Raw genomic sequence first — 14,133 nt, 5'->3', positions numbered from 1 at the left:
AAAACTACCTAGAGTATATTATACCACATCTGTTTGTATTTATATGTACAGTATAGCTTTCGGTAATCATCATCAACGTCATCATAATTCACAGCCATTCACTATTCATTGCTGGGTGATGCTCTCCAACGTGCTTCGTCTCTGTTTCGGGAAACTATCATCCATCTCATCCCACACATTTTTCTGACTTCATCCGCCCATCTCCATTGCGGCCTTTTTTACATACCTCTTATACAGTTCACATGGTTTTCGTTTAAGAAGTCATTTTTTATATCTCTTATCTCTTATCCGATCGTTTTCATACTTTGCCATATTGCTCATTTTGGTCATCAATATACGTTAATGTATCGTCTGCTATTACGTTGGAGATAAAATATCGTATACAACGGGTTTCAAATTTCAAGCTCATCGAGATGCCTGACGTCTACAACGCCGACGTCAACCGCGTTATATTGTATTCTAACCTGTTCGCCATGAAATGGCCATATCAGATTTTAATTGTTTAAACGCCTATAATTCACTCTATATTTTATAAAATTTGCTCTATAGTTTCTAATATATAAATATTTATAGTTTGAACTCTCATATGTATATATAAATTTCAAATTTGGCGTGTAGCTTCTTGTAAGGTAATACACGATATATATTGATTTTTGGCCAAATATGTCAGATCTGACATTTCACTGCTAAAAGTACATCTCTTCACTGAGTGTTATCTGCAAGATAAGTATTCAATAAGAAGTTATGTTGTATCTAATTGTTAATATGATTTACAATAAGCTTACATACATACATCACATACAATTAGTTCAACAGCTACCCATAATATCAAATTTCTCCAAAACAAACTTTCTAACCAATACAAGCTTAATATATGTACACAGATTAAACAGTGATAGTTTTATTTTTAGTTATCAGCTGATTTAATTCATCTGATGATTGAAAAGTTCATTTCTGTAAATACATAAACACATTTATGGACAATCATACATTGATAAACTATTCTTAAAGCAAATCATTAAAGCAATCTTAGTATTAATAAACTATTCTAAACTGTAAGGTTCCCTGCATAAATGAGTATACATATTTCTGGCAGCAACTCATAACCTCAAATTTCATTGTTTACTACTCCAAAACAAACTTTCTAACCAATACAAGCTTAATATATGTACACAGATCAAACAGTGATAGTTTTATTTTTAGTTATCAGCTGATTTTTGCATCTTTTACATTCTCTCGGGAACCATTCGAGCCCTTGTTTCATCCATCTATGGTTGGATATTAAAAATAGTCTTAAATCAAGCACTTTAAAATTTGTATTTAAGCTTGATAGTAATCTATTACCTAGATATTTTTATAATTACATAGTTAGAAATAGAGATATTCATGGTCATAAAACTAGAAATGGGAATAAATTACTTATGGGTAGAGTAAAGAAATTAAGAACTGCGGGAGGTGTTCTCCACAGGGGGTGTTAAAATCTATAATGCTATTCCTGAAAACATTCGAGGTGCTAATAACATTAGTGCCTTCTTGAAGGGTGCTAATGGATACCCCCGTGGAAGATGTAATTGTAATACTTAAAATATACATATATTTACGATGTATTATAGTTTTTAATTTTAATTTGTTATTGGTTGTATGTTTTAATTAGCATTTTGATATTAAATAAATAAATAAATTTATCGTCCTTTCTTATAGCTAAGTGACCTCACCATTACATCAACCACTTTTGACATACTTCTAAGTCCACGTGTTCCATTTTCATACACCGTTATAAAGTGTAAAAGCTACATATGAATGGGAACGTATGTGTGAGCACTGTAAAATGTGAATAATACATATGAATTATGCACATGCGCATTGCATATGAAGATATTATATATTATGCAGTGCATTAATATAATTGCACACCTATCACTACTGAATGTTGCTAAGATCATTTTATTTAAGTATAAAATTAATCATTTCTGCAATTTTCATACCAAAAACCATCGACTCATAGGAATTGCCCATATTATTAGTCAAATGGAAGAAGTGTAGGAAAATTAATTAGTTGATTTTTCAAATGTTTTGAACTTTAGCAAAGCTTTGTAATCAATAGGGATCGATATTTAGAGCTTTCCTATCGATATGTGTATTTTTAAATATATAAAATGTTATTTGGCTGTATTATGCATGTATTAAGTTATTTAATTAGTTACATTGTATGAAGTTGAAACATGGAAGATAAGAAAGAGAGAAGCTGATATGTTTGATGCCTTTGAAATGTGGTGCTGGAGGCGAATGTTGCACGAAGATGCATAAAGAGTTGGCAGTTTCAGAAAGACTCTCTACAACATGTAGAAAAATGATTACTTAATACTTTGGCCATATTGTGAGGAAGGATGAGGAGAATGTAGAGAATTTCATAGTCACTAGATGGAAGGTGAGTGAAAGGATAAGATGGTCAAATCAAGTTAAAGAACTTACAGGATCGTCCTAAATGCTTCTTTCATCATACGAGAGGACCGAGAGGAGTGGAGGTGAATCATCCACTAGATCCCAGATGATATAAATGACCACGAAGCTTAGCATTGTGCAAACAAGGAAGAAGAAGAATTAGTTGCCACGATAAAAATGTCTCTGAAGCGAGGTAGCATTCTTCATGCTTTTGGAGAATACACGAAAGTTGTTGTTTTTTTTTTTTTGGGTGCCTAAAAATACAAAGAATTCTGTTGAATACACATACAAAGTTCACATCTGAGAATAATGTTTCCTTTAGTGTATTGTGAGAGTCGGTTGTAAGCGCTCTCGGGGAGATAAAATAAAAATGAAAAATAACACAAATGTGCGTCATCGCGCGAGGAAAACTCGTGAAAAATATTTTCCGCGCTCACCCCGCGCGCTTCCGTTTACTTAATCACTTGCACACGTCGAGTATCAATCTTGATTTGAAGTAAGCAATAAAATATAGTGTTTGTTTAGGACGTTTTAATAAAGAAAAAAGACTGACAACCGGCGAAATAAATTACAGTAAGGATACGGACGGTAATTTCTTTTGCTGCTGTTTTACGCTTAATTAAGTTTTATATTTATACATGGTATCATTCTGTGATATTTTCTTCGAGGATTATTCGTATGTCAATTTTTAGTTCAATTTTAGAATTTAATTGCGCTAAATTGTGTATTAGTAAATACAATTTTCTCATCTATATATACATGTATGTACGTATCTTTGTATTTAAATACATTGTTTTGATATTATATTATATATAACCTTATTAAACGAATAATTATATTGAATGTACTTTTCTAAGAAACAGAATTAGCGTTCTGCAGAAACTATTGGCTTTTATACCATTTATGTATACAGAGCATAGAGAATTCTTTCACCTGGAATACAAATTAATTGTTGTAATATTATATTTTTAGTGATTTTTTTGATTTTTCAACAGCACTAAATGGCAACGAAATTTCAAATGGGATACAATGATTTTTATAACAACTCATAAATTTAAATTGACGTGTGTGATTTATTGTACAAATACAGATTAATAATCCTAGAAATACCATATCTGTACATATGTATGTACCGTTATAATCACGCATTTGAACATATGTATGTGTACACAGTTAGTTGAATTTATATCAAGAAGCATTGAATGAATAAAATAGATTATTTATTTACGTACATATATGTATTATAAAAAATCGACTTAAGAAGATAGTGTATGAACAGTTCTTATACAAATTCCCTATAAATACATAATTCAATAAAACAAACTTCATCTATTGTTATTACGTACATACATACATAGATAAAGTAATTTTTACCTATACTTTTTTTATTAACTTAGTACCTATTTCAGTTTAATTGGGTCTATTATGTAGAGTTTTGCTGATTAATTTGAATTTAAAGTCACTGCTTTGCTAGAAATTCAACAGCCATTTATTTGCATGCAGAAGCGGTTGTTTTAGAAAATCATAATTTTTTCATGTTTCCGTCATTATTTTGAATATACAAGAATTGTTGGGAGATTCTTTGGGTATCTTATTATAGTTTATAGTATATTATTATAAATATACAAGAATTGTTGGGATATTATTTGGGTATCTTATTATAGTTTATAGTATATTATTATATACATAAGAAAATTAACTGTCGGAAAACAAAAATTCAAACTGTAAATATGTACATACATATTTTAAGTGACCATATCTTCTTCCTCGTTTGATCAATGCTGAGCGTCGTCATTAATTGATATCATCTTGATGGACGTTCCGGCTACACTCCTTCTGGTTCTGTGCCAAGTTGAAGGAAGCACTAAGGGACGATCCCGCCAGTTATTTGATTTGGTCAGACTATCTCTTGGGAGACTCGTCTTCCTTCCAGCGTTTTGGTACCTACCAGCCTATTCAGACTCTCCACATTCTTCCTGACCATATGGCTATCGTAGGACAGAACCATTTTCCAACATGCTATAGAGAGTCTATCTGAGACTGCCAGCTTTTTGTCGATGGCGATGTTTTGCGTCTTGCTGTCAATGGGATGTTCAGTATCCGTCTCCAACATCATATTTCGAATGCATCTAGAATCCCCCTTTCTCTATTTTTCAGTTTTCATGTCTCGACTCTATACAATGAAATGGGGAACACCAGAGCTCGCACCAGATGGATTTTCGTTCTACTCATAATATAGCGGTTCTTCCATTTCTTACCAGACTGACAATTGCCATTTTTGCCATTCCTACTCCTCTATGGATTTTCAATTGGCATCCTCTTGACTTGACGTCAACGCGCCTAGTAGGTAGACAAAGTCGTTGAATCGTCAGTCTTTTAGAACGTTAGATTTTATGTTGGAGTCTCAAATTTGTAAAACGGATAGGATTTTTTTTTTATCTCTAGACCCAGGTGTCTACTCTATCTCTATTTTACGAAGTAATTAAGCTATTTTATACTCATTGCTGGCCATAAACGTCGTGTCATCAGCGGATGCGGTGCATCCGCTCTAAAATCGCCAGACAAATTGAACGACAGATTAACGGACGGCTGCTTTAAATGCAATTCTCAGCTTCTCGAATGATACATTGCACATCAGATGACGGGTTACTTTTTGATGTGCACAGATGCAATTATTAAAATTGAGTTGGATCTTTCAGGCGAGTTTAATAAGGCAAGATTCGAAGAGGTTCCGAATTTTAACAATTTCTATGTTTGACTTATTTAATATTAATGCTATACAAGCTAGAGTGATTATTGCAAATTTGTTTTTCGATGATTAATTTTATTGAAAATTTACGATTGTGATTATGAATTTTTATTTTGATGTATTTATTTTGTCTTTTTGTTATTATTTTTATTATTTCATAATTTTTATCATATTATTATTCTTATTATTTGGATATTTTTATTATACTGTTATTTCTATTTTTTTCTTTTTGTTTTCTCTAACTATCTTACTCTATTATCATTTTTGTTTCTTATTTTAAATGTTTGAGCTTTTCTTTTTTTTACTTATATGTGAAAATTATTAATGGTTTACTTAACATAATTATGTTTTTTTACTATCAATCTATGTAACTTAATAAACTGTAAATTTTCCAAATAAATAAATAAAATCTTGCCTTATTAAACTCACCAGAAAGATTCAAATCAATTTTAATAATTTCATCTGTACACATCGAAAGGTTAGTCATCATCTGTTGTGCAATCTATCATTCGAGAAAACGAGAATTACGTTTAAAGCTGCCGTTCTGTTAATCTGGCGATTTTAGAGCGGATGCACCAAACCCGTCATCAGCAAATCTTTCTGACGCCTAGTTGTTACCTTATTTTGAAAGGGTTCTAACTGTACCTGTTATCCCTGTTAGTTAGAAACCTCTTCAAATTAAGGTAATTATTTATAACGTATTGTTATTCCACCTTCCCATCCGTCGAATACTCTTCTCATTATGTATTCACCACATACATATATTTAAATGATCAAAGTGACTATACGAAATCATTGTATTACTAATATTTAAAATATAAAATAACAAAAATAGTAAGGCAAATCATTTTGCGATTAGAAAAAGAGTGCGCTTAGAGAGTGTCACGTTTTCGTTAATTTCAATTTAAAACCCGGCGTGAATTTTCCACGTAGCATCAGACAGGACCTCTGGAGTGCATATTGGGGTCACGTCTACAGTGCTCGGGAAATTTCCGCCAAGGCACAGAGGTACAGTAGATTTGCAGGGTTTGCATGCAAAGAGGGAATATTCAAACGTACGTTAAGTCGGCCGCGAGAACGATTTACGACACCTAGGAGTTTTGCCGAGATCCCGGAAAACTCGACCTAACTTCGCCGTGGAGATCGACTCCCCCATAACACCATCCCACACCCTTGCCGTAAATAGTTCAGGTGGTTCGAACGTGTGCACTCGCCAAACGTGCAGGAGGTAGGTGTCTGCTCTTTGAAATTGCTCTCAAATACACCATCCCCCATATCCCTGTGAGAGTTCGCCTAGAAATAAAAAAGCCAGTGTCGCGTTTAAGCAAATGTGGTCGAAGAGCCAAAAGTCATCCGAGTTGTGCGGCCATAGTTCTGGCAGTGCTTTGGAACGAACAGGTGTTGGAGATTTATGGCTTAACTTGTAATCTGCTACTTTCGTGGGCTGTGTGTGTTTGTGCGATGAAGCTATTATGCTTGCAGGATCTAATCGTATCACATTATGTATGAAATTATCGGTTTGTTTTTACATTGTCGAACTTTCGAAGCAGTAGTGTGTTTGTATTTATTTTACTGAGCTGCTTGAATATTAGTAAATTTCAATCGTTAATATAATTTGTATATAATACACAAATACACATATAATCGGTCTCCGTGACGAGACAGAATGTTAAATTACAGAAAACGCAAATATCGGAAGGCAAAGATCAAAAATCGAAAGATCTTAAGTCGAAAGATCAAAAAAAAATGGTGCATGGTAAACGGTACATACTCACTTAATTTGCGCGAGCAGTATACAACAGGAACAAGAGGAACAGGCTTGCTATATCCTGCTCGCGCAAATTAAGTGAGTATGTACCGTTTACCATGCACCATGTTTTTTTGATCTTTCGACTTAAGATCTTTCGATTTTCGATCTTTGCCTTCCGATATTTGTGTTTTCTGTTATTTGACATTCTGTCTCGTCACGTAGACCCACATATAATATATGTATGTATATAATTTTATATAATACATGTATATACACGAGAGAGGGTATAATAGTGTATATTTGCATAGTTCTTTGTGCTCTTTGCTATTATTGATAATTGCGCCCTAATTGCAATAATTAAGCTTAAGTGTCAAATATCCCTTCAGATATCGACTTGTTGGTTAATTTTATTCTATTAAATATATCGACTGCCTCACTTAATTTAAGTTAAGACGAGTTAATATTTTATTTATTCAATTAATCATGCATACTCGTCTGACAGATCGCTTCAATGCGACATGTGTACTATACAGATCAAGGAATATCAGTTTTAAATACAAAATTATTATATATTTCTATATTAAACACGAAATCTATGGTCAAACTTTGAAGCATTAAATGTATAAGGCAAATACAATCAACATCCACAGAGATATCTTTAGAGAAATTCAGCGAAAATCAGTGAAAAATTGAGATGCTGAACAGCTCGAATTTTGCGAGAGATATTGGACAGGGATGATAAATTGCAGGAACCGTTTCAATGAAAATCGGATAAATTGGAAAATTTAAAAAGGAAACGATCGACTCAAAAGTCCCAAAGTTATGTATAGTGAAATAAAAAATACACACTATTAAAATGAAAAATGGTTGTAACCGATGGTTCTTGTTTTATTTTTATTTATAAAGAAAACCAACAGTCTTAAATCAAAACAGACATATAATAAATTACATTTCAAAAGACCAATTAAAGAATTCCACTGGTTGAAAAAAATACAATATGGAAATTGACATAGGAAAAACAGAGAAATTAAATAATTAAATATAAGTATTGAATTTCACAATTAGTAAGATTATTCAAAAAATTTCTTTACTATTGGTAAAAATTCTATTATACTAGTAGTAATTTAAGAAAAATATTATCCATTTTAGGGACTACGATATGTGTTAAGATGTGCGTAAAGTTTGACGGGAATTATCCCAAGACGAGAAATAATATTTTCCATCACACTGTGCTTCCAGTGTTATTAAATTATTATCTTGAATGTTTGGAAGTGGTGTGATTTTAATTTTTGAATAGGTTGGAAATTTCCCATTATGGAAAAGGTCACGGTTACCCGCGAGAGTACTCGAACCTCACTTTGGGACAGGAAATGGTACGTCCGCGTTAAATATTTACAATGCTAATCAAATTTTAAAATTCGGCTATGAAAAAGTGATACATATAGGTAAAAAAATCCCAAAAATACACACATATACACACACACATTTTATCTAGATCATGAAAACATTATCAGTGATCGATTCCGAGTTCGAATCAGTCAAAATCTCGAGTTTGAAATTTCGCATGATCACAAAACTTCATCTATCGTTACTACTTACATACATAGATAAAGTATAAACTTATTTGATTAGAAAAGGCAGTACGCTAATCGAAACTAAGGACATTTTTCTTAGTTATCATTTTTTTCATTTGAAACTATCTACGTATTAATTAATGAATCCAAGAGGATTTTTTTATATTTTCAGTCCAAGTGTTTTCTTTTTCTTTTATCTTCTTATCAATGAGTCAAACAAAGAGATCTTCTTCTTGATTGATCGCCGGGAAGTGAAAGAAGAAAAATAAAAACGCACGTACTTACTTATACTACTATACTACATATTTTTTACACAGAATCATAATAGAATTTTTAGTACTTCATTACGAGCCGAGAAAGAAAATATTTATAAGGATAGACTGCGTGAGATGAATCACTGAATAGGTGAATAAAACCCTAGTTAATGATATTGAAAATTCGAGTCGCCTACGAGGAGCGAACGAACGTAAATAACCCAATTTTGCACGGCCGATAAAATAAACACGCAACGAATTTATTTTTTAATTAAAATTTTACAGGCGTTTGATTAAAAACGAATATACGATCAATCCATCTTATATTTTGTTAGGCGAAAGGTATTTTTTTCCTGTCGTTAAATGAACAATCGGGTCCAGAAGGGCCGTACGAACAAGACTATATAACATTTGCGACGACTCGGATTCTCGAGAGCGCTGTTGGGTTTATATCTCGGCTTGTAAAAAATGTAGACTTCTCACCACACGGGTGTATCTACTATCTACTTTTCCCATAAACACACTCGGATATACCCCGGCTATGGGGGTTACAGTCTCACTTATTTAAGGCCGTAACCTCCCCCTGGGCGTATTCAGAGTATAAGTCCGAAAAACGAGTCGACCGTGTCGAATCAAAATTTACGGGGGATTGAATCTGTATTCGAGTGCTTTTTAAAGCATGTTAAATTGATTGTGGTGTTTTGTTGTTTTGCAGGTAATAGAGGAGTTGAAGCCCCGTATGCGGTTTTGGTGTGGATTCATGGTGATTCGTACGAGTGGGGCTCCGGTAATCCGTATGATGGATCCGTTTTGGCTGCACATGGTCATGTCATAGTGTTGACGTTGAACTTCAGGTTGGGATTACTAGGTAAATGTTTTGTGTCTTTTATTATATTATTGCGACGTTTTGATGGTGTGGTTGTATCTAAAGGCTCGTATTGTACAATATGTTTTATTGTGATATTTTTTGAAGCTATGTACTTGAAGAAATTGCTTTACAAAATATTTCGACGGCCGTTTTTTTCGCCATTCGGGAAAAAATATTCGGAAAATTCCTTTCAAAATTTTAGCGATGACCTTTTCGTATTGGAAATTCCGTCTTAAATCACAATACGTTAGATTTTTGCGTTTTTATATACATAGATAGATAATATGTATAAAATATGCAGTATTGATATGTGACTTTCATGCACATGTACATACATATGTATACAAATATATTTTTAAATTTTAACGTAATTCATATTACATATATAATATTATATGTATGTATATCGAAATTATTGATTTTAATTAATAATAAAAAATCAAGAACTTATCATTTATAAAATTTCATTTGATTAATTGGAAAGCTTAAAATAAAATTGATAAAAAATCAATTAATAAGGGATCCCTTAAAATTTTTACGTTACGCTGAAAATTCATTGTATTGAAATTGGAAAAATTACCAACTGGTCATTTAGTAATTATTATAGCAGAATTTGAATGTATTTGGCTTATTATATATTTTACATTGATTTATTCCATTCCAATAATTTAAAATATTTACATAGAATCAAATATTCTAAAATTCATACACATATGTACATTTTTAGGGATATTCGAGATTTAAAATAAGTTAATATAATAAAAATCATGTATGTATGTACAATTTTTTATGGTAAATTTTTCAGACTAAAATGATTTTTGATTGAATTTGAAGCTTTTTCGAAATTTTTCAATTTCATTTCACTTGAAATGCATTCAAATCAACATTGTTGAAAATATTCCTATTATATTTTTACTATAACGCTCAAATTCAAGATAGAGAAAAATAAAAAGAAAACAATTTCTTATAAATGTGGTGAAATGAAAACTGGTGAAATAAACGCACAATATCACGGAAAACAAATATTTTTGACTTTAAAATTAGCGAGATAAATAATTATAAGGATTTTGCAGCAACAAAAAACCACAAACAATAGAAAAAAAACACCTGCTTGTGGATTTCAATATTTACTTTTTGCACAGCTATACTAGATTTTGAGTTAATACACCGTAAGAGCTAAAACAACTGTAAATATTGCGCATTTATTTAAACCTTCATGTAAATCGTAAATCACATTCGAATTTAGTGGATCAAATTTAGTAAAAATTGATAAACATTCGCTCTTGGAACTACATAAATGTAGTTTTTTGATGCTCAGCGCTATTTTCTAAACCAAAAAAACCACACACGTTTCATTACTGATATCAAGACTATGTTGAAAATTGGATCACATGGAACATAAGAATTCGATCGAAATATAATGATATTTTAATAAATAATTCTGATTTTTGGTTCATACTAATTACACTGTTCGACAAATGACTTTTTTTTGGTTCAGAGTCGAGATATGACTTTTCTTATAGATCTATGCCCAGTGAACACGAATCTGGTATTAAAAAATGTTGATTGACTTGAGATTCGGATATATGTAAGTACATATGTGTTTTTTAAATCGCACGATTTTTCTATATCTTGGTGTTATTCGGTCGATGTCTCAAAATCTGTCAATTTCCTGTTCAAAATGAATATTGGAATCTTTAGTCCGGTATTTTTTATTAGCAGTTTCGTGTTTACTGGAGATAGATCTATAAGAAAAGTTATATCTCGTCTCTGAACCATTTTTCGTGTCGAACAGTGTTATTAACTTCCCTTTAGGGGTTTTATATATTAAATTTAAGCACACATAATAAAGATGTAATATGATTATTTCAGTAATATTATTATTAGAATGAAAACAATCGTTAGGGCTACATACGTTCATAATTTGAAATTCATGGCTTTTCTATTTTGTACAATAATATTAAATGAATTAATTAACATAGCGTTTTATTAATTCATTTTCTAGTTTGTTTAGATGTTAAATAATACACGTTGTCAAGCAAACAAAGGCTCGTACATATTCGTACGGTTTTACCCCCATTGTACATAATGAATTTGAACAAGCACTAAACATAAATTTTAATTATAAATTAGAGCAGACATCGACCTGACAGAGAGACACAGATGCTAGCACAGCTTCTACTCAATAGTAAATAGTCTAATTACATATTAAATAATATTTATATAGACGTTGATTCGCATCCGCTTGACCGGTGGTGCGCGTCGCGGAAAGCTAAAGGAATTAGCCGCGAGCGTCCTATGAATGAAATCGCCGAAAACAAAGAGCGCCAGCGGCTGCAAAATAAAAATAAAAATAAAAACGAATAAACAAAAGCACGCAAAAACCACCGAGCTTCGGTTTAATGAGATTATTTTCCACTCTGTTCGTACCCGTGGCCCTCCCATCCTCCCCCTTGCATCCGTCCTCTGGCCGGGCGGAAGTCGCGGGAGCTTTTTAATTTTCTTGCTAGTCGGTTCGCGGTGGGGGTGGGTCTGGGGGTTGAGATGAGATCCATCCCCGGGGATTCGCTCGTCCGTTCCGAGTTGGACAGTTTTCCCGTTTTAATAACAATATCCGATTAAGGCAATCGAACCGGTAGGCCTGCGTCCCCCACATCCGATCAATTTTAATACGTAAACCTCTAATGTGAATATCGCGTACGAATCGTTTTATTTTTTTTATTTTTACATAGATATATATACCAGGAAGGCTTGACAGGAAGACCCAAATGCGCCTTCCTGGACAATTAATTACATACAATGCAGCATTTTATTATTACATAAATCACTGTATTTCCAGAAGCATGAACAAGAACACGAAATAACAATTATTAATTAATTTATTACAGAATTAATCCATTGAGACATCTATGGATTTAGATTTTGTACATAATTTTTACAAATTATACACACAATAAATACAGCAGATTTGTTGTGACAACAGGAAAGATGATTTTTTGCCAATTTTGAGGAACCGTTTCAACAATAATCAGATAAAATTGACATACTGTGATAAGAAACGATCGATTTGGAGTCACAAATACCCCCAAATCTAAACAGCAGTATGGCGGATCGAACCCACTGTTCACTTAGTGCTTAACATACAGGCTAGCATTAAGCCATGCTGCTGGTATGTATGGTTAATTGAACTTTTGGGCGATTGGCAATGTCGCTCGTTTTATCTAATGATTCGTTTTAAATTTTAGTATTTTTATTTTTATTTTTATTTCATAGAACTCGCCTTTACAGTTCGCTCCAAAGGACGCGTGTACTTATTATATAAAGATACAATACAATCAATATATGTATGTTTTTAGTTATTTTATACAGTGTGAATTTATACAAACATCCACAGTGACATATGTACATATATGGAGAAATTTTTGCAGCATTTCATAATCAAATTAGCGAACCTCAAGATGCTGAATAACTTGAGATTAGCGAGAGAGATAGGGAAGGAGATGCCAATTTTTAAAGGAATCGTTTCAATGAAAATCAGAAAAATTAGTAAACTCTGATAAGAAACGATCGAACTGGAGTCACAAACCATGGTCTGGTCAGCAGCGGTACTCTAGTGGGAATCGAATCCGTGACCACTCTGATCGAAAGTATAATATGTTAACTACTAGTACACGCCACTGGTACACTTCATAAATCACTAACCACTAGTACATTTCGCAAATGTATTCACCTAACTACTAGTGCACTTCATAAATGTATATAGCGCGCATTGATCTAATTTTGAATAAATACAAGAATCATAAAATCGATTAGGTACAAAAAAACAAATCACTTTAAGATAAACATTGACATTATCACATTCAAGTGATGGTTGAAGCTAAACTAACGTATCTTCAACGCCGTGTCGTCATATACTAACTGGTAACGTGGTTACCAACGAATTCATTTCCTTGACTACATAATGGCGCTTCAAACTTTCGCGTCGGTAAAATCGTAATTACGAATATTATTATAAAAAGGTTTTTTTTCACAGTAAGCTTCCCTGACATGCATACAACAAATCCTGAAAGTTTCATCGTAATCGGTTGAGTGGTTTAATTCAATTTTATATGTTTTATTTATTTTATTTTTATTGTTACAATCAATATACACTCGTCATTACAGATCGCTCCAATGCGACGGGTATACGATAACGAAATACAGAATACATAAACAATCAGAAATCAGAAATACAATAATACATATACAATCAGAATATATAGCATATAACAATTAATTATATAACAATTAATCAGAAACAATAATCATAGAGACATCTATACATATATAGGAAGTCCGCTGGGTAGTAGGGAGGATTGCAGGAGAGAGAGACAAGTAAAAGCGATCTCAATTCAATCTTATACGTTTATTTGAGAACAATACTCGATGCGCGTATGCATCCGGTCTAACGTCACATGCGATTGCTGTCGCCGGACAAGGTTCGGGAGTACCAACCT

General features: G+C 32.6%; 1 protein-coding gene across 1 annotated transcript in view; it reads left to right on the top strand.

The window, feature by feature from the left end:
• Positions 1-14,133, top strand: part of LOC143921633 (neuroligin-1-like) — an 86,350-nt gene that overhangs the window by 9,466 nt on the left and 62,751 nt on the right. The window contains exon 3 of the mRNA XM_077444986.1: positions 9,485-9,637. Within this exon, the coding sequence (XP_077301112.1) occupies positions 9,485-9,637 (153 nt within the window). The remainder of the gene's footprint in view (positions 1-9,484; positions 9,638-14,133) is intronic.

The sequence above is a fragment of the Arctopsyche grandis genome, chromosome 13 (genome assembly GCF_051622035.1).
Source record: "Arctopsyche grandis isolate Sample6627 chromosome 13, ASM5162203v2, whole genome shotgun sequence".
In the NCBI taxonomy this organism is placed as follows: domain Eukaryota; kingdom Metazoa; phylum Arthropoda; class Insecta; order Trichoptera; family Hydropsychidae; genus Arctopsyche; species Arctopsyche grandis.
This window is presented reverse-complemented; position numbering and strand designations above follow the sequence as displayed.